The following is a 21,333-nucleotide window of genomic DNA, read 5'->3' as shown; positions in this document are numbered from 1 at the left end:
ACCTCGCCCTCCTCAAGCTCTGCCCCAAAAATCTCCAGGTATTTCCCTACCCACAGCTGGCAACCCTAGCAATGAACCACTTCGGGTTTCAAAACCCACCCCTTGTTTGAGAACTTCATTCCTAAATACTCTTCAAAGGGGTGGGGCTATCTTCAGTTACTGCTCCTGTAGACAGACTGTGCTTTTTACTGGCTGACATTTCAATTTTACACAACATCGTGACCTGCTGCACTTCTTTCATTTCATAGCTTTGGGGCCCAGCTGTTTCCCCCCTCCCATAACTGCATATCTATGTCTGCCGCACACACTGGACAAAGAGAACTCGGTGCGGGAGGAAAATGCAAACATGCAAGGCTCTGTAGATTTACTCAGAGTAAACCCAACTGATAGGGGCACAGGGTTTGAGTGTGGGTTGCAGCGGCTGTGCTTGGGAAGTTAACGCAGATTGGGCCCTGCTAGATCTTTTAACTGAAGCGTGATTTAAATTTCTTGGGGAGAGAAAAAAAAGGAAGCACAAATCCATAGCAATAGCACAATTAAATCCTTCTGTTCCTCTGGCACTGGCAAGTATCCCACCTTATCTTCTCAGTGCCAGACCTTCCCTTAAATACCGTTAAATCCTGTGCTTAAAACTGCAGAGTGAGAAGTGCCAACTTCTCAAAGTACATGTAAATCCATACTCTGCTTCCCATGCTGTTCCTCCAACAGCGAAGGGAATGGAACTTTGGGCATGCACAATGGATAGAGAGGAGGGCTAGTAGTGAAACCAAGTACTGCAGAAGGAAACCAACGGGTGCAGGTGTGTGTGTGTGTGTGTGGGTTATCCCCATGTGGCTGTCTATTCGTGTGCCAACTGGGCTCCGAATTGCCGCCTACCTGTCAGCTGGCGTCAGCCACCCGCAAAAAACGCTTGCCGGAGCCACAACTCCCCCCTTTTAATTAGAGTAATCATTGAATACGTTGAAAGAGTTATAGGAGACAGGAATGAAAATTCTCATTTCCCCACTTGGTTATGAAATCTATGTAATGAAAATTTCCATGGAGCCAAAAAATGAGCTTTGGGCCTGGGAGACCGCTTCCGTCTCCGCCACAGACTCGCTGGAGGGCCTCGGGTGAGCCCCGCTTCCTGTTTTCTGCTTGTACAACCGTACCCAGCTTGTAAAGAAGCTTGCATGCCAAAAATGATCTGCAGTAACTGCTTCCAACAAATACATAAAATTCAAATGGAATTTGCTGTGCGACAGCAGGCTTTTGGCCTGTGATTCGGAGCTGAGCCTGAAAACCGAGACAAACTCCTTTAGACCAAGGGGCTAGGCAAGAACCAGCTTACCACTTTTTGTTTATAACTGCAAGGGAAGGCTTCCCGGCGGATTATCTTTAAACGCAGCGCCTGAGCGGAGGAAGCTGACCTGGGAAATGACACGAGAAAGCACCACTGCAGCGGGGCATTGGCGCGAAAGAGAATTTGTCTCCCTAGAAACAGAACTTGCCACATTTGAACAGGGACTAACCCCCCCACCCCATTCCCCAAAAAGTTATCTGCGAGACTGAATGGGGAGAGAAACCGATTAGTGTCTCACAACTAAAGAAGCAAACTCCACAGCAATTAAGATTTTCTCTTCCCCACTTACAGGGGAAGAAATGGCAGTTTAATTGTTCGTGTTTTTATATATATAAAAAAACAAGTATCCGTACAAAAAAACCAGCAACAGCGGCCAGACACCTCCCAGTGGTCCACTGTTTAAAAGGTGCGTTCCCTGGTTCCTTCTGGTGGGCTACTTCAACAACTTTATCTTTTCGGCCAGTTATGCCTGAAGCCCCTGCACAGAGAGAGAGGTTATATTTTCAGAACAGGTGAATTTCTCAGGGTAAGTCCGGTCATTGGAGCAGCCCAGCCAGATCAACGTGTTTGCTGCCTCCACCCGGAAGGGACTTGGGTGGTGCCACTCTCCTAGATAAGAAATTAAAATTATGGGGCGCTTCTGTCGGTGGGGATTGTTGACGCTGACCGGCTGAGAAGACGGGATATTGCAAAACATTCAGGAATATTCCAGCCCCAGGCAGAGAGCTGGAAAGCTGAGGAAGGTGGGATTTAGGGGGGTGGGGAGTAAAATCCAGACTGATGGAGGAAGGGTGCAGAACAAGCAGCGAACTGGGAAAAGAGAATCTGGCGGATTGGCCCGCAGGTGGGAAAGGAAAAGCAGGAGTCAGGTATGTGTGTGGGGAAATAGTGTGGAAAAAACCCAGAAAGAATTACAGGATTAAGAGGGCTGCTTGGTTGGGCCAGGACAGAATTTCACACGCTGGTTTGAAATGGATCAGCCAGTTCCTTGTCTGGAGGGCTGCAGACAAGCTGTGTGAACTTACCGGTTGGATTTCCCAGCCAGGTAGGACATGCTTTTTGTTCCAGCCGGTTGTGCAACCTTGCCAGCTCCCGAAAATTTCTATTAAAAAAAAAGAAGAGAAAGAGAAATAGTGGCCCCGTTGTAGGAATACAAAAAGGAACCTCCATGTACAGAAGCAGTATATCTCTGACCAGCTGCTGAGGGGCAACAACAGAGGGAGGCTTTGGCTGCCATGCCCTGCTCATGGGTCTTCTGGAGGCATCTCCTCAGACAGCAGTGGGAAGGACCACACTTTTAATCCAGCAGGACTCTTTGATATTTATTAAATCTTTTGCAGCCAGTAACCCATAGTTGCCCCATGTCATGACAACTGGGGCAGGGAATGTGTTTCCTTCTCCCTCCATGCCCGAATCTGTGGCTACCTAACGAAGGGAACAGGAATCTCCTGACTGAATTCCCGAGTTCTTAGAAAGGCAGCTCTGGGCGGCTTCAGACAACACAAACGGTTCTACCCACCAAGCCCCTGTTTTGTTAGAGTTCGCTGTGATGTCTGCATGCGGCTACAAGCAGAGGTCCTCTACCTACGTTCAGGGGAAACTGCACAGCGCCCTGCCATGCAATTCCCTGCCCCCACCCGAAGTCTCTCTCCCCATCCTCCCTCACAGCGTCGACTTACCTTGTTGGCCTGGGCCTGCCTGGCGGGATCGAACTGGGACGAGGCCTTGGACTTACTGGCCCCTGAAAGAGAGTTGGGAGAGGAGGAGAGTGCAGCTGATTGTCTGCACTACAAACAGGTGCAGGGCCTTGTCTGTGGTGGCACCAAGACTCTCAAACTCCGTACCTGAAGAAATTTGCCTGGTTCCAAAGCTGTTAGCTATTAGGCCTCATTAAGATGCTAGCTATCAGGCAACATTCTTCCAAGGATTTTATCATTTGTCTTTCCTTGGTTCATTTCTGTTGCTTTTCCTTAAATAAGCTGACATGCAGCTTTCCTCTGAGCAATCTCTTATTTACCGATCGTTTTGAAAGCTCGCTTTGCTTTTCATCTGCCCTTTTATTGCAGCTTTTAAGGATCTTTGTGCAGCTGAATACATTTTGTTTTTTAAAAAAAGGATAATTTCAGCTATGTTAGAGGCCTTTGCACAGGGTGCCAGGGGCACGCCGTATTTTGAAAGGATAAAGATGCCCCCTGAGCTGCCATGGCACAGAAGCGCCCAAGAATTTTCAGTACCCCTAGAGGCACCAGGTTGGCCACTGTGTGAACAGACTGCTGGACTTGACGGGCCTTGGTCTGATCCAGAAGGGCTTTTCTTCTGTTCTTATGGAACTTGGGGCTATCCATGGCTGCTAGTAAAAATAGCTGCTAAGTCATGATGCATTCCTATTATCTCCAGAATCAGAGGAGCATGCCCATTATATTAGGTGCTGTGGAACACAGGCAGGACAATGCTGCTACAGTCGTCTTGCTTGTGGGCTTCCTAGAGGCACCAGGTTGGCCACTGTGAGAACAGACTGCTGGACTTGACGGGGCCTTGGACTGATCCAGCAGGGCCTTTCTTATGTTAAGCCACCTTCCCCATCCTTGGGACAATTCTGAGGGTCATTGGGGTCCAGACTTCGAAGGGGGCACAAACATTCCAACTCTGGCTCCTACCAGCAAAGACTTTGAGGTCGGACTTGCTGTAGTCAAAGGGGGTGAAAGGCGTTGTTTCAACTTCCACCTCCGGCTTCTGGGAGGCTTTAGGCTTCTTTTTTTCTTGCTTGGGGGTCTCTGTTCCCGGTTCGCTGGCCACTCTCTCCCTCTTTTTGCCAGCCTGTTCTTGCTATGAACAGTCCCAAGGAAGAAGAATTGCAAAACAGAAGTTATTTACTATAGAAGGCGGTGGTCAAAAGCCCCCCAAATCTCAGCAAGGCAGACCCAAATCTATGGAGGGCAGGGAGTCCTTGCTATTGAAGCCCCCCCCCCAACCTAAAATCTGTGAATGGCAGAGAGCCTTTTCTATCAAAATGTACCCCTCACCCCCATGAGCTCTGCACACTCCACATGTAAGAGATTCCACCATGTGGGTTTTATTGTGAAGCTGAAATTGACAAGCCTTCTTACAGGAGATGTGTTAACCGCGGCAAGCTCAGATCAGGTGGGTGGCTTTGAGCACAGCCTCAGAACAAGGCAAGGCCAAGGTGTGTACGTTGGATGTCACTTTCCCCCCTACATCCTTCGCCCCCCGCCCAAAGCAGCACAAATGATTTAGAGAGACTCACAGTGACGAGCTGGCGCACGGAGGCTGTGTTGGCGGCTTTTTCCTTGAACTCCTTCTCAGCAGCCTCCCGTGTTGCTGTAGAGGAAAAGAGGACAAGTCAAGAAAGGAACTGCCAAACGGATTCAGCAGCAGTCCAGCGGGCCAGGCAGAGATCTGAACGAAGCCCCCCCCCCCCAAATCAAAGTTCAACAGTCCCGTCAGCTATGCTTCTGCTACACTTTTACTCTTGGCTGGGAACAGAGGAGATTTCCCCCTTATTCTTTCATAACAAGAGTCTCACTGAATCAGACCAAAGATCTATCCAGTCCAGCATCCTCTGGCTCTCAGGGATCCCTTAGAGGCATTCAAGAAGTCCATACGCAGGGCATGAACGCTGGAGCCCTTCCTGTGGTTTCTCTTCAGCAGTTGGTACTCCTAGGTAGACTACCCCTGAACGTGGAGGTTCAACAAGAGGTCGATTAATTAATGGACCTCACCTCCGTGAGTGCATCTAATCCTTTTGCCTATGTTCTAGCTTTCTGAGAGATAGGGAATAAATATCTCTCCCACTACATCCTTCATAATTCCATACCATCTCTGAGTCAGGCTGTAGCTGTCCTTTTCCATAACCCCCTGAATCTCAGCCCTTCAAGCTTTTCATAACAAAAAGGCCCCAAGTCTTAAAGGACAGGATGAAGAAGAAGAGTTGGTTTTTATACATCGACTTGCTCTACCACTTAAGGAAGAATCAAACCGGCTTACAATCACCTTCCCTTCCCCTCCCCACATCAGACACCATGAGGTAGGTGGGGCTGAGAGAGTGTGACTAGCCCAAGGTCACCCAGCTGGCTTCATGCAGAAGAGTGGAAAAACCAACCCGATTCACCCAATTAGCCTCAGGCCGTTGATGTGGAGGAGTGGGGAATCAAACCCAGTTCTCCAGATTAGAGTCCATCGGTCCAAAGCCCTGCTCTTAACCCCTCCACCATGCTGGCTGTCTATGCCATGGATGACTGGGGTCCCAGGGAAACAAACCCCAAGAGGTAAAGAAACTGGCTTTCACTGGCTATTAAAAAGGCGAGAGATTCTCTGAGAGTGCAACCTTTGGCAGAAAGCAAGCGAGCCGTCTGTGCTCACCTGTTTGCTGCTGCTGCTGCTGCTGTTGCGATTTCTTTGTTGGCTCTTTCTTGGCTGCTGCCTGCAGCTGCGCTTGGCTCAGCAGCTTCCATCGATTACTGATCTGGATGGCAAAGCCAAAAATAAAAAAGCAAATAAAACTCATGATGCCAGTTTCGAAGGGTAGCTGTGTTGGTCTCTAGTAGAAAAGCGAGACTCGAGTCCAGGAGCACATTAGAGACCAACCAGCATTTGGGGGGATAAGTTTTCGAGAGTCAAGATGGTCTCCAATTAAGGTAGCTTTGACTCTCGAAAGCTTCTACCTTGAAAATCTGGTCTAATCTGGGGAGGGACTGTGGCCTGGAGGGAAATTGCTTCCTGACCCTAAAGAGGTGATCACATTACCCTGGGCATGTAAGAAAGGACCCCGAGAGCCAAACGTGGATTTGTTGAGGGCATTCCAATAAGTCCACGTCTGAGGCGCTTACCTCGTAGATTTTCGACGAGGGATCAGACTTTGCTGACTGGGAGACGTGAGCAGGGTTCTGCTCTGCTGGCAGATACTGAAAGAAAGAAAAAGAGATCCCGCAATGGTCTGGATTGGCCACCCACAATGTGTGTGGTTCTTGGGAGGCCGAGAGCCACCTGGGGGGATGGGCCCAGCCCTCAGGTATGCAAGGCAAAAGGATGGCCCCATGGAAGGGAAGGTCTTTTTATCTTCAGTGCTGTTGACAGAGGTGGTTGGTTTTGATGGCAAAATGAATCAAATCTCCTCCCTCCCTGTGGCCCTGAACCAAACCGGGGTCCTTTGCCATTTCCATTACAGAAACCGCAGGGAAGATCCGATCGGCGTCTCGTCTCCTCCGACTGTCAGCGCCATTTACCATTCGAAATGGGTTTTCAAAGGACTCCATGATGCGCCGGGATTTCCGCTGGGCCACAGTTAAGTTCTCATCCTTTTCCTCGTCTGGTTCAGGTTCCTTGGGGAATTCAGGGAAAGCTGTTAGCAACTGTGGGACAGCAAAAGGCACGGGGCTGCTTGCAACATTTCAGAACCCCCAGCCCGGACCTTCTCTTTGGCGGTCAGAACAGACCTTATTCCATCACAGCTGGAGCGGTGCTGGGAATAAGAGGAGGGCCAGAGAGGCTCGAGTGCAAATCCCTGCTCAGTTGCAAAGATTACAGTGTGACCTTGGGCCAGTCGGCCTACCTCACAGGGTTGCTGTAAGGATAAACTGGAGGAGAACCATCCAAAGTACTCTGCCTGGATTTCCATGGTGAGAAGCAAAAAAAAAAAAAAAAAGGGGACCTTTTGGAGAATGATGTACAACTCCTGGTTTGGATTTGGCTGGCTGTTGAAGCCATTCAATTATTTAATCCGGCAAATTTCAGTACTTGTTTTGTGGTTCATCCAGTGATGATTTTATAACTTATTTTTAAAATTTATATCCCACTTTTCTCCCTCATCAGGGCCTCAAAGCAGCTTTCTGAATTGTTTCCCTCCCTCGCCATTCAGTCCTTATAACAACCTTGTGAGGGGAGGGCTAGGCTTACAGATTGTGACCGGCCCAAGGTCTTCCTTCTCCTCCCTTTCCCATCCTCCATTATCAGACCTTTTTCACCACTCTGACTTACATTGAAAATACTGATGCTGGCTGTCCAAAGGAGGTAAGGCGAAGGTGACAATTCCCCTCTCCCGTCCGCTTCCTCTTTCGTTTCGGAAAAGAGACTGCCGCGTTCTAGGGCCAGTTCGGGCTCTACGCATGGAGACAATGAGGAGCAAGAGACAGAAAACTGGTCAACGAGACCCCAGATTGGAAAGTGGGAGCGAAGGGGACGCCAGCAACCAGAGGACACAGAGATGCTTGGTAGGTGTTTTGCTTACTTATTTGGGAAATGTATTATCACACCTTTCTACTCGAGGCAGCTTACAACATATAGATGCAAATGTAAAACAAGAATAAAAAATAAATCTGCCCGCGAGATACCATGATGTTTTTAAGTATGCTACAACGGCAGCCAGAGTGGTTCTGGCAAGAACCTGGAATACAGATACCCGAAATAGAAGATTGGAAAGAAAAAATGCTACACTACGCTACTATGGCTAAAATGACTTTTATGTTGAATCCCAATCATAACGAATCCACAGAACAATTTGACAAAAAGTGGGAATCATTTTACATTTATATGACCTCTAGTTAATCAAATTTGACATATACCGAATAGTACTAGTATAAGTAATAGGTAATGTTTCATTTATTTTGTCCCAATCATTTATTACGTAACTTTTGGGTTTTCGAACGGTAAAACATACTTTTATTATGCAATAGCTAGACAATTTGATTGATTTTTATATTTTTATAATTATAACTATACATTTAGATATATTCTATTTTACTTGATTAATATTCATGCTTGTTATACGGCACTGTATTTGATTAAGTCTATTGTTTTATTGATATGCTACATTGTTTTTGTGTTTTAAACGGTTTTTACCCTTCCCTATATTTTCCTTTCTGTATCCCCCTAATTATAAAAATAAAAAATAAAAAATAAGAATAAAAAAAATGATTGTACAACGAAAACTAAAAGCAGTAGCGCAAACCCCAGAAGGATCGCAAAAAAGAAATAAGTATCGCTTCAAGACAACAGATGGCAGGACAGTCAATAACAAAACCACTAGCCCAAGGTTACAGAAAAAAACCAACAGCACCGACTAAAAACAACTTCTAAACTGGGAATAATATCACGAAAAAGTCTTATCTTGATCTCCAGAAAAGAATACTCTAAACAAGTTTCTGGAAGTATTTTGGGGCAGCGCCCAAGCCTGCTCAGGAACAAGGACTTTCCTGCTACTCCGTTTGCAAGATTTTAAATGGAACTTGAAATCAGATTTATGGTTTTGTCTTCTTGACCTTTTGGGAAACCTTATAATCCAATAAAAATAAATATCCCATGGTCTCTTGCTCCTCAGTTGCTGGGCCCACTTTCTAAATGTCGGCAGCCACAGGGCACCGGGATTTTTGCAGCCCAACCCTCGATCAAACCTGTCTCAGTTTTTATGGCTGGCTTTCCGGGCCCTCCCAAAATTACCAAGTTCCGACTGGTTCCGCTTCTCGTCCTGAGGAACACGTGAGCTGTCATGTGGTCCGAACAAGCGATTCTCCAGTTTCTGCCAAAAACAAAAAGGGGCAGGCTCAAAACGGCACTTGACAGGTCGTGTTGACATGAAGGAAAAGCTCAGGTCGGCATATGCACGTCTAAAAAAACTGTTAAAAGTGGGTAAGTGGATAGGTGGCTCTTTTAAGATGTTGAAGTCCTGCATCCTTACAAAATTGCTTGTTCCTGAGAACATCACCCGAGTAGGGCCCACCTGGCCCCTTCCCCCTTCCCCTGGACATCTCTCTGTCCCAAAGAAATGGAGAACAGCTGCTCTTCTTGAGGATAATGCTGCTGCAGTCTTCTTGTTTGGGGGGTTCCTAGAGGCACCTGGCTGGCCACTGTGTGAACAGACTGCTGGACTTGATGAACCTGGGTCTGATCCAGCAGGGCCTTTCTTATGTTCTTAAAAAGGGAAAGAAAATTCCTGGATATGTCTCAAGAGTCGAGGAGGATTGTACCTCTGTTTCAATGTGGCAGTACAAACACTCTCTGCTCTTCACAGTTTCAATTATCCTAGAAGAGCCAGAATTTTAAAGGGGTGTGGGAAAACAGTGCTGACTGTTGAAATATGTAGTTATCCTTTTGGTCTTCAGAAGGAACTGGTTGGAGCATTCTCCCCTTTTAAATACAGCATTGTTCATGCTTTCTTAATACTGCAAGGGGGTCTGGGTTTCCTCCCCCACACCCGAATCCCAGAACAACATGTACAAGGGATAATCCCAGGGAAAGGCAAACGTGTTAAGGCTCATGGCTGTTGCTTCTGCACACAAAAGGGAGAGGTGTCGCCAATTCTGACGAAAAGGAGCTTGTGTCAAAAGTAACTAACAAACAGGAAGCTGCCTGACATCAAGCCAGGTTCTTGGTCTCTCAAGGTCAGCATTGGCTACTCAAACTGGCAGCTGCTCTCTAGGGTCTCTGGCAGAGGTCTTTCACACCCCCTACTACCTGATCCTTTTCAATGGTGATGCTGGGGATTGGACCTGGGACCTTCTGCTCATATCGCTGAACCACGAACCCTCCCTTCAATACCGATACCAGAAACAGCATACCTCTGGGTTGGGAAGAGGCCCTTTCTTTTTCACTCCAACCGCAATTTCAGACTAAAAGTGGATGAAAAGATGAAAAATCACCAACGGGTTCCAAATCTAGTTTTTATACATGTTCACATGCCCCGCCCAATCCTGGCTGCAGCCTGTTATGTCCAAGCCTCGCTTTCTTAGTCGTGGGCTGAGCTGCGCTGATGAGATACAGAATATTCACAAACATTCTGTCTATGCTGCTTAGTGTTAGTCTGTTGGGTGTCACCACTGCTTGTTATATTTTCAATTGGAGGTTGCTGTTGTCGTCACTTTGACTTCCCGAGAGGACAAACATGTGACCAGTTACCAACCACGTCAACTCTATTCAGCCCTGCCTGGAATTCTGTAAACAGGATGCAAACCAGGGGTCTTAAAACCAGGGTTGGAAAAGCCGTTTTTCCCCGCCTGCCCCGCAAAAGACAACATGTAGTCAGCAAGAGAGCATTGGCAGACGGTGCATAATTTTACCCAGATTTCACAACTAGGATTAACTTGGTATAAACTGAGGGGTGCTTCAGGGAAAGGTGTTTTCTTCTTTCTGGCCAACGTATCTATTCAACCACTTTAGTCTGGAGCGGGGGACTCTGATCTGGAGAACCGGGTTTGATTCCCCACTCCTCCACGTGAGCGGCAGAGGCTAATCTGGTGAACTGGATTTGTTTCCCCACTCCTCCACATGAAGCCAGCTGGGTGACCTTGGGCTAGTCACAGTTCTCTCAGCCCCACCTACCTCACAGGGTATCTATTGTGGGGAGGGGAAGGAGATTGTAAGCTGGTCTGATTCTTCCTTAAGTGGTAGAGAAAGTTGGCATATAAAAACCAGCTCTTCTTCTTCTTCTTTCACCAACATAATGAACAGCATGCCCCCCCCCCCAGCACACTGTAACAGTCAGAGTGTCAGATTAGGATCCGGGAGACACGGGTTTAAATCCCCACTCTGACATGGAAGCTTGCTGGGTGACTTTGGGGAAGTCATTCTCTCTCAGCCTAAACTCCCTCACAGGGTTTTCGTGATGATAAAATGAAGGAGAGGAGAAAGACGCAAGCCACCAATGGAGAGAAAGGTGGGGGCAGAAATGAACAAACAAATAAATACCTTCAGCAGAGGCATCTCTCGGGCCTGCTTGATTAAGAGGTGCATTTCGTTGATCTGCTGGCGGACGAGTGGCGGGACCGGGTTGCAGCAGGCAATGATGCCCTGGGGCTCCCTGCGGACAGAAAAGGGGAGACATTTATTCATGGAGCATTTGGGCAGCTGGCTCACACTGAGGCACAGCCCAAAATGTTATCTGCTTACTTGGGCAGTTCCTCGGAGATCTTCAGCAGCATGTGGTTCGGAAGCACATACCTGGGGAGCAAAACAGAAATGACAGCTCTCTTGAAACCATTCCAGAATTCCTGACCTAAATAAAGAAGCCCAGAGGTGACCAACACACCACCCACAGACAGCATAGACAGCCAGGAGTGGGAACGCTGCCGCAGACCCAGGGGTTTCCGTTTTCCAAGACCCCCCACGTCCCCCTCACCCGGTGCTCTCGTCTTCTTGGCGTGCCATCTTGTCCCGCCAGGCAAAGAGGAGTCGGAAGGCTGTCAGCTGCTGGCTGTTGAGGAGCTTCTTCTGCTTGCGGTAGAGTTCGCGGTACGACTCGTCGGTGAAGATGGGCTTGAGATATTTCTATGGAAAGAAAACAGCCAGTTGGAAGGGCAAAGGAAGCTCTCTGGTGCAAAGGCAGCCTTATCAGGATCTCTTGCAACCTGGAAAGATTTCATGACTCCAGGAGTCTCTCCTCCCCTATGAATCTGCCCCTGCACACGACACTCAGAGGCCCTCTCTCATCTGTTCAGGAGGGGCGGCCAGACCCATGGGACAAGGCATTCCTGACAGCCGTTCTGAGATTGTGCCCACTCCCACTCTGCTCTGGCTCTACTGGCTTCCCAAAATCGAGCTAAAGCAATGCTTCGACAGAGCACTTGAGGGGCCCGGCAACAGGTTTTGAGTTGTCGCTGCATCTGGCAGCCCATGTTTTTGCTGCATTTCACCCGGTTATTCAATACGAACATCGGAAAAGACCTGCTGGATCACACCCAGGCCCACCAAGTCCAGCAGTCTGTTCACACAGTGGCCAACCAGGTGCCTCTAGGAAGCCCCCAAGCAAGACGACTGCAGCAGCACCATTCTGCCTGTGGTTCCACAGCACCTAATATCACAGGCATGCTCCTCTGATACTAGAGAGAATAGGAATGCATCATGACCAGTATTCATTTTTTACTAGTAGCCATGCATACCCCTCTCCTCCATGAACATGTCCACCCCCTTCTAAAGACTTCCAAATTGGCAGCCATCACCACAGCCTGGGGCAGGGAGTTCCACAATTTAACTACGTGTTGTGTGATGAAATACTTCTTTTTACCTGTTTCATCTCCAGTTTCAGCAGATGACCCTGTGTTCTAGTATTATGAGAGAGGGAGAAAAGCTTCTCCATCCACTCCGTATGCTGCTTGCCGTGCATGATTTCCGATTACATGCGGCAGTTCAAGATCCTTGCTTTGTGGATTCAGAAGGAACAGAAACTGAGGTATGTTTTTTGTAGGAAAGAAAAGTGGCTGGAAACTCTACCAAGCTCCCCACATGCTGGCCTCAAACCTCTCGTGGTGCCCTTGGAATTCCGACGCCGCCCCATCAGGTGAGCTACGAGGGCATCTTACTTTCAAGCAGATGGCCTTGCTCCGTTGCCACACGGACTGCAGCAGAGCGGGCTGCCCGTTGCCTTTCTCCCAAAGGTCCTCTCTCATCCGGTCGTAGATGTAGAGCAGGTAGTGCGTGTCGTCGCGGGCGTAATGGGCCATCTCCTCCGGCAAGGGACTGGACGAGGGACAGACAGAGAGAAGGATAAAACAGGATTCCTCCCTCCTCAGGTCCCTCCCCATCAAAATGTGACCACAATCTTTTGTCAGGCCTGCCACCCTCTTAGGGTTGGGGAGAATGAGGACTGTGGAGGATTCTGGAGGCAGATGGGTCCAGTGGGGGTGTGGGGGGTCCTGCCTCTAGCTCCCCCAGTTCCCTAGACAGAGACCCCTTCAGAGTAGTTGATCTGGGGCTTCCCTACAGGGATGTGCTTGAGGTCTTGGGTATGGCAGGGACTGTGGGTGAGGGGGATCCCTCCTCTTTCCAGGTACCCCTCCCACTCCAGGGCTGGCCCAGGGCAGGCCCAGACTCTAGCTGCAGAAGCAGACAAGCACTCCCCCATTTCTGCCCACAGGATCTTTATTCCTTCCTTCATCTTCCTCCCACAAGACCTTTATCAATTCATAGAATCATTGAGTTGGAACAGACCACCAGGGTCATCTAGTCCAACCCCCTACGTAATGCAAGACATTCAAAACTACCTCCCCCCACCCACATACCCAGTGACCCCTACTCCTTCATCTTCCACATCAGGAATTGGTGAGGGAGGGGGCAGAGAGAGACCATTACCGGATCCTCCAGTCAGCCAGCTGGTACTGCTTGTTTGCATTCACGTCGCAGTAGAACTTGAGCAGGTGATCCAGGGAGTGCCTGCCCAGGTTGAGCAGCCGAGCCGCTTGGTGGGTGTCGAACATGTTCACCAGGTAGAGGCCAAAGTCCCGCTGGAGCCACTCCACGTCCGAGTCGGCACCGTGTAGGACCTTCGAAGTCGGGGGGGGGAGAGGGCATCAGGAGGGCGAGGCAGCTGCAGCAGGATTAGGAGGGGACGCCCTCTGCCCTCAAGCATTGAAAATCAACCGTGCAGCTTCGCAGACCAACAAAGCAACCCTGGGAAGGAGGGGAGGAAGCACCCCGGCACCCCAACGGCCTCTTTCTATGTTGCCTGTGTTTGTTTCTCTTGGGGGAAGAAGTGGCCTACTTTAAAGAAACAGAAGTAAATTGGGGGGTGGGTGGGAGGAACGGAGGGAGGTGGGCCGAAGACAAAGCCAGGAAAAGGCTCAACACTTCTCCTAGAAGTTGGAGGTTCAGATAGGGGAGGGGGCGTGGCTCAGTGGTAGAGCATCTGCTTGGCATGTAGAAGGTCCCAGGTTCAATCCCCGGCATCTCCAGTTAAAGGGACCAGGCAAGTACCAGTAGCTGATGTGAAAGACCTCAGCCTGAGACCCTGGAGAGCCGCTGCCGGTCTGAGTAGACAATACTAACTTTGATGGACTAGTGGTCTGATTTGGCATAAGGCAGCTTTGTGTGTGTAAAAATGGATGTGTTACTATAATAAAAACCACTAAACATTGTTATGATGCATCTGTTCACAATAAAGTTTAACTACAAAAAGAGAAACCTTTGGCATTGCCTGCATATATTTAAATAGCGTACATAAGACTTACTTGGGCTTGAATCAGCATTTGAATCAGAGTATAGTAAAAAAAAAAAAGAGCCGCTCTTTAACTTGTGGCAGACTGAGCATATTTATGTGATACAACCTGTGATTAACTTTTTGAAATAGAAAAAGACTCAACCGAACAGCCAATAAACCTCCAGACAATCTCTCCAACTACGATTCCTCACAACCTGCAAAGCTCACCTTGACGATCGCGGGGTCTGTGAACGTTTCGTTCAAGATGTACAAGTCACTCCGCAGCTCCAGAGCATCTATGATGAAATCTTCTGTCCGGGTGGAGATTTGAATCAGACACGTCAAGCCCAGAAAGCTTCGGTACGAATGGTGCTGGGAGCGAAGGCACACGAATGAAAGGGGTTTGTTTGTCCAGAACATCAGGAGAACTCAGGTGGGTTGGGGCAAAGAAAAGGCCATCCAGATGCTTTTGTGTATTAAGTGCCGTCAAGTTGCTTCCAACTCATGGCAACCCTACGAATCAATGTCCTCCAAAACGTTCTATCTTTAACAGCTTTTAAGAAGCTCAAAAGCACAGCAAAATTAATAGCCCTCTACTGTTGACTGTTCCCAGCAGCTAATACTCAAAGGTACACTGCTCCTGAACAGAGGAGTCTTCCTAACAAATATTGATCGATTTCACCAGCCAGTCCAAGTAGTCCAGCATCCCAATGAACATGATTCCCCTGGAAGCCCAAAAAGCAAAGGCACAGAAGCCCAAGCCTCTCCCTGTTGTTACTTCACAGCAACTGGTATTTAGGGCTATACTGCCTGTGAATATGGAGGCACCATTTAATCATGGCTAACAGCTATTGATCGACCTTTCCTCTAAGAATGTGTTCCGTCCCCCTTAAAGACATTGCGTGGGGACAAAAAAAAATGCTTTTCTTTATAGAAAGTTAAATTTACAAGAAAATTACAATGACTGTTTTAAAAGACTAAAGAAAATCTTGAGGAGTTCAAGGTGCTGCTTCTGGATTTTCAAATGGTGCACCCCCCACCCCCTCAGAAGTCCCGGAGAAAATCTTTACCTCCAAATCCACGGCGAATTCTTTACAGCTCAGGAGCTTCTCGTTCAACTCTACTAGCTGGTCCAAGGTGGAGATGAAATGGCAGGAGGTTTCTGAGACAGGCTGGTGCACCTGGCCGAGGAAAGCGACAGGCAGGATGAGCGGACAGCCCTTCCAGCACCCAAGTCAGAGGTGCTGCCGGGGAAGGGGGTGGGTGGGCTCAGACAGGGGAACTCACCTGAACTTGCGGTTTCTCGAGAAGGTCAGCCGCTGGGGAAAAATGCTCCAGTTCGTACTGGTAAGGGTGAGCGAGCCTGTGCAAACCGGGAGGAAGAGCGCGGTTAGGAACCAAGAGTAGGACTGGGCTGAGATGGGGGAAGAGAGAGCTGCAGAGGAAACAGGTTCTGTTTACAGAGACTGGGGAGGGGGATAACAGGGATGAGAGCAGCCGTGATCCAGGAAGGGAAGGTGAATCATGAATCATTTCTGCAGGGAATGTTCTGCTCTCTTCCCTGTACTGAACACACAGAAGAAGAAGAAGAGTTGGTTTTTATATGCCGATTTTCTCTACCACTTAAGGGAGCCTCAAACCGGCTTACAATCACCTTCCCTTCCCCTCCCCACAACAGACACCCTGTGAGGTAGGTGAAGCTGAGAGAATGTGACTTGCCCAAGGTCACCCAGCAGGCTTCATGTGGAGGAGCGGGGGGAAAAAACCAGTTCACCAGATTAGTGTCCGCTGCTCATGTGGAGGAGTGGGGAATCAAACCCGGTTCTCCAGATCAGAGTCCACTGCTCCAAACCACAGCTCTTAACCTCTACACACACATGAAGCTGCCTTCTACTGAATCAGACCCCTGGTCCATCAAAGTCATAGAATCATAGAGTTCTATGACTTTGATCGACCACTATCTACTCAGACTGGTAGTGGCTCTCCAGGGTCTCAGGCTGAGGTCTTTCATATAACCTACTGCCTGGTCCCCTTTTAACTGAAGATGCTAAGGATTGAACCTGGGACCTTCTGCACGCCAAGCAGATACTCTGCCACTGAGCCACGGCCCCTCCCATATAATACATGAACACATGACGCTGTCTCTTGGGCCATCAAGGGGAGTATTGTCTACTCAGACTGGCAGTGGCTCTCCAGGGTCTCAGGCAGAGGCCTTTCACATCACATTACTACCCTTTGTAAAAATAGCAGTGTAACTATTGACAACAGCTCTGGGAAGCGGAGAAGACAAATCCCAGAACTATCTGCCCCCTTGTCTCCTTCCCCGGGCAGCATCTCACATGTCTTGCTCCGTCTGCTGAGTCCTCTGCTGATGGAGGAAGTCGGCCAGAGCTGCCGGCACGTCCAGGTCCTCGGGGCGCTCCTTTCGTTCGCGTTGGCTTCTCGAGAGCGCTGCGATATCCAGGAGCAGGCAGTCAGGTGCATGGCTAAGAAAACGGCCCACTCCTTCCCCTGACCTTCTTGGGCTCAAAAGCTGACCACAACTTTTGTGGGGGTTAACGGGGCAGAAATCTTGCTTGGTTGCTAGGATATTTTTGCGAACAGGCAGAATTTCCCCCCCTTTTAAATAAAAAGGCAGCAGTGCTATTTTTCCTTAACGTGCATGCTTAAATATATGTGTCTAATGCACGAGCTCACTACTTCATGCACTTCCATGTGCCAGAATGCAAGATGCTCAGTTTGCTCGGCCGAGGCAGGATGGGGGACCATACCAGCTGCAGAAATTGTTCTCTCTACCCTCTGCCTGTATGGCCTTGTCCTCCTGAATCACCCCTTGCTCCAACCTCTGGCCTCACCCAAGCACCAGAATTTTTTTGTTAATTAAAAGTTGTCAAGGTGCAGGAAAGTGACAGAGCTCACTGGGAGAACACAAGTTTTGGACAAAGTCCCCAGTTTAATCTTCATTTAATAGGATCTCAGTTTTTTCTGGACACATCACTAACACGTTTTAAGAAAAATCTTATTTTTCCTTTTACTACTTCATCAGGGAGGGGGTCCTCATTCAGCAGCCAGGGGTGTGCCCTTGGCACTCAGAAGGGCGGAGACCCTCCCCACCCCTCCAAGTCCTCCTCACCTTCTGGTAGCGGCTTCAGGGCGTTGGGTTTGACAAAGAGCTTGGGAACGAAGGGTGTATTGGAGTTGTCAACCTTCTCGTGAAACTTCAACTGCGGCCGAGCGATGTTCTTGGCATGCAGCAAGCGAAAGGTTTCCGATTTGTTCCACTTGCTGGATTCTCCGCTCTGCTGGAAAAAGCGGAACACCGCAAGACACATTAAAACGGAGCAAGAATGAAGACTGTGTTGGACATACGAGCACAAGGAGAGGATAAGGCAGCCTCCTAAGTTTGAGAAGATGGCAACATACACCTCTGAGCTTGTGGAACCGGTTTCTAGGGTGGCACCCAAGGACAGGGATGCCTGAATCCTGGCATTCAAGGAACACGATCCATCCGGAGCTCACAGCTTGGGGTATCTTGAATATGAAGTGCAATATGGCAGGCAGGAAGACCCAAACCAAAGGATGGGGGCAAAACCTAAGGAGAGACGAAGAGCCCTCCTTTACCTTGCGGTTCCAGCTGGAGACGATGGTCTTGGGTGCCTGCAAGCCCGAGGGGAGGATAGGCTGCTGGTTCTTGTTCATGCCTGCAGCATCGTCCAATAGAATGCCCTGAAATGCAAGCAGGGGAAGTTCTGGGAAACGGCACAGGAGGATTTGGGCCATTCAAACCATTAAGAAGATTTGGTCTACTGACCAGCTGAACATTGAAAGCAGAAAAAACAGACCACTTTCATCAGCAACCAGTTTGATATTTATGCCAATTCCACAGACAAATGAGCTAACAGCACCTTAAGAGACTGAGAAGATTTGGGCGGTGTGGGCTTTTTTTAAAAAATAAATATTTTTATTAGTTTTCAGTATTAAATAAGGATACAGGGGAAAAGAAAAGGGAAAGGGAAAACCATCGGTTAAACAATATTTAACATTAAAAAATAAAGTATAGTTCTACCCCTTATAAGGTTCAAAATTACAGTCATTTATTAATGTAATACATTTGATCGTCGACTTAACTTTCTTATGACTCATAAGATTTTGTTGTTATTTTTTGATTTTAATATATTCATAGAAGGAATTCCATTTGTCTTTATTTGGTCTTTGAGTGTCTTTTTGTAATATTTCTGAGCGGTGTGAGCTTTTGAAGGGTCAAAGCACTCTTTGTTAGAAAGTAACACTTTAAACATAATGCAATGAATTATTACAACTTTTTAAAATGTTAGACCAAGGTTTCTAGCAATGTGAACAATTCCCTGAACAAGTCTTCTTTGTGGCTTTTACAAAACTTACAAAATAATAATCATACTTAAAAAAAAACACAGACCCAGCTGTTTAAAAGCATTTGTGCTCTGGGGGAAGCAACCTAGCTCTTCCAGTTTGGAAATGCCTACAGATATAGAAGTTGGCCTGCAGATGAAGCTTTGTTTGGCTGCCTAGGTCTGTCTCAAATGATGCAGGGTGGTGGTGGTGGGTTGAGGAGTCAGGTATCATTTGGTAACCCAAAACACCAGGATGAAATTTAGAAAGGGAGCCTATCACCTACGCAATGTACTTCTTGCTTTCACGGAAGATTTGACCATGTTTAACTGCGGTTAATTAACAATATTTCGCTGGTCGACTGATTGGCAGCGAGTGACAGCAGGGGGAAAACAAGAACAGGACCTCATCCTCAAAAAGGCAGACCAAATCCAATTCATGGGATGTGTCTACATGGCTGTGATTTGGTTGTAGTCCCTCTGGAACGTCAATTGTTGGCGCCGAGTGGCACTTACCACTCTTTCCAGGATGGCATCGTTGGCGTCCACCAGCAGATCGAATTTGTCCTCCAGCTCTATGACTTTGCTGCGGTCCTTCAGGTGGCTGCGGCAGCCGTGGTACTGCATCACTCTGCTCATGCTGCCAGGAGGGACAGGGAAGCATGTGGCGGTCAAGACTCGGACCTTTGGCAAGAACTCTAACCCGCTGTCAGAGGGAGGCCGGGTTCCAGCCTCGCTCTGAATATGCTCCCCACCCTATCCTCAAAGTTAAAGCCAAGGGCCGCCCTTCAAGGGTGTGTCCAAAATCTTCGACTAGTTCAAAAGGTGGCTGCCCACCTTCTGCCTGGTGCCAGCATAGAATCAGAGTTGGAAAGAACCACCAGGGTCATCTAGTCCATCCCCCTGCACAATGCAGGAAATTCACAACTACTCCCCCCCACACACACACCCAGTGACCCATACTCCAAGCCCAGAAGATGGCCAAGATGCTCTCCCTCTCATGATCTGCCTAAGGTCATAGAATCAGCATTGCTGACAGATGGTTATCCAGCCTCTGCTTTAAGGGAAGGAGAGCTCACCACCTCCCGAGGAAGCTTGTTACGCTGAGGAACCGCTCTAACTGTTAGAAAGTTCTTCCTAATGTCTAGACGGAAACTCTTTTGATTTAATTTCAACCCACTGGTTCTGGGGCAACAGAAAACAACTCAGCACCATCCTCTATATGTCATTTCCCCACATTATGCCAACCGTCTTGGTCGCTGGTGTGCTTCTGGCCACAATCCACACGCCAAGCAACCCGGAGGGACTCACCAGTGCAGCAAGCGGTCTCCTTGTGTTTCACAGTAGGCTTGGAAGCCGGGGAAGCTGCGGTAGAAGTCATATTCGTCTCCGGGCTGAGGAAGGCCACCGGACGCTTTGGTGGCCGTCACCACTGTGCCGAGGGCATGCTGGACAAAGGGAATAAGGACACTGGATCAGTCAGGGGCTGAAGCAGATCAAGCCACTTAGACATGCAGGAGCATGGATGTCTGCTAATGCCCCAGATGCAACATCTGCTACCTACATAGGAGGGCCTGTAGCTAAGGGAGAGAGCCCCTGCTTGGCCTGGAGAAGATGTGAGGCTGAACCATCAGCATCGCTTCTTAAAGGATCTCAGTATCAGGTGCTGGGAGAAGGTTATTTTTTGTAGGACAGATACTACCAGCTGCCTTATATTGAGTCAGCGTATTGGCCCACCTATAGGGTTGTCAACTCTGATTTGGGAAATTCCTGGAGATGGGGAGGGGTGGAGCCTGGGGAAGGCAGGGTTGGGGTTAGAGTTGGATGTTATCATAGAGTTGGAAGGGACCACCAAGGTCATCTAGTCCAACCCCTTGCACAATGCAGGAAATTCACAACTACCTCCCCCCCCAACACCCCCCTAGTGACCCCTACTCCATGCCCAGAAGATGGCCAAAGTGCCCTCCCTCTCATCATCTGCTTATTAACCATCATTCTGAGGGTCACGTGTTTTCCACCGCACTCCTGCCCCAGGCAACCCATTCCCCCCCTTTAACGCAACAGGCTGGCCGAGGTGCGGGAGACTACAACTCCCGTCGTGCTTCGCGCTCCCTCCCCCCCAGCAGCTTCCGTAGCGCCAGCGCGGCCTCCCCGCCTTCCCGTGACGCGATACCTTGACGAAGGCGTCGGCCTCCCGAAACCCGGGCAGAATCTCCTCCGCGCTGTCGCCGCCCGCCTCGGCCGCCCCAGGGGCTTCGGCGACCTTCCCGCCGCGCTCCTTCGCTGCCATTTCCCTCGAGGGTCTCAGGCCTCCGCGTCCGCTCGCTCAGCAGGCAGCCGCCATATTGGACAGCGCTTCCCGCAGCGAGGGAGCGCTGTTCCCGCTCGCTCTCGCGATAACTCGTCCTGGCGGGGCGGGGCAAGGTACTCTCCTAAGGGAGAAGGGAAAGGCACGTGCAGCCCCGCATTTCTGGACGTTTTGGGGGCGAGTGGAGAATCAGGAACACGTGAAAGCTGCCTGCTACTGAATCAGACCCTGGGTCCATCAAAGTCAGTATTGTCTACTCCAGTGGTTCCCAACCTTTTTTTGACCAGGGACCACTAGGACTTTTTTGTTCGGTGCAGGGACCCCAAGGTTCAAAATAAAAATTCCGGGAATTTGAAAATAAACTTTAATCATAACTGTTAGTTAAACATTAAACTTA

General features: G+C 48.9%; 1 protein-coding gene across 1 annotated transcript; it reads right to left on the bottom strand.

The window, feature by feature from the left end:
• Nucleotides 1–1,757: 1,757 nt before the first annotated feature.
• EXOSC10 (exosome component 10) lies at nt 1,758–20,981 on the bottom strand. The gene is made up of 25 exons (XM_056865396.1): nt 20,802–20,981; nt 19,940–20,076; nt 19,145–19,268; nt 17,883–17,987; nt 17,395–17,563; nt 16,601–16,712; nt 15,549–15,624; nt 15,332–15,442; nt 14,490–14,633; nt 13,418–13,608; nt 12,649–12,805; nt 11,469–11,617; nt 11,240–11,290; nt 11,039–11,150; nt 9,913–9,963; nt 8,795–8,873; nt 7,337–7,458; nt 6,586–6,681; nt 6,190–6,264; nt 5,723–5,825; nt 4,608–4,681; nt 4,000–4,168; nt 3,022–3,083; nt 2,368–2,444; nt 1,758–1,820 (listed from the first exon to the last, which is right to left on the bottom strand). The coding sequence occupies exons 1-25, from the start codon at nt 20,916–20,918 to the stop codon at nt 1,790–1,792; spliced, it is 2,694 nt and encodes an 897-aa protein (XP_056721374.1). The 5' UTR covers nt 20,919–20,981; the 3' UTR covers nt 1,758–1,789.
• Between the last annotated feature and the right edge of the window lie 352 nt (nt 20,982–21,333).

Source organism: Euleptes europaea, chromosome 19, assembly GCF_029931775.1.
Source record: "Euleptes europaea isolate rEulEur1 chromosome 19, rEulEur1.hap1, whole genome shotgun sequence".
Classification (NCBI taxonomy): Eukaryota; Metazoa; Chordata; class Lepidosauria; order Squamata; family Sphaerodactylidae; genus Euleptes; species Euleptes europaea.
The sequence above is the reverse complement of the archived record's forward strand: the minus strand, read 5'-3'. Positions and strand labels throughout refer to the sequence as shown.

Bases quoted from the DNA above. Each gene is read 5' to 3' on its own strand.
- EXOSC10 (XM_056865396.1), bottom strand. From the start codon at position 20,918: ATGGCAGCGAAGGAGCGCGGCGGGAAGGTCGCCGAAGCCCCTGGGGCG. The intron at 11,151-11,239 runs GTAAGCAGATAA...TTCTGTCCGCAG, and splicing joins ATCTCCGAGGAACTGCCCAA to GGAGCCCCAGGGCATCATTG. The intron at 1,821-2,367 runs GTAAGTTCACAC...CTCTCTGTGCAG, and splicing joins CTGGCTGGGAAATCCAACCG to GGGCTTCAGGCATAACTGGC.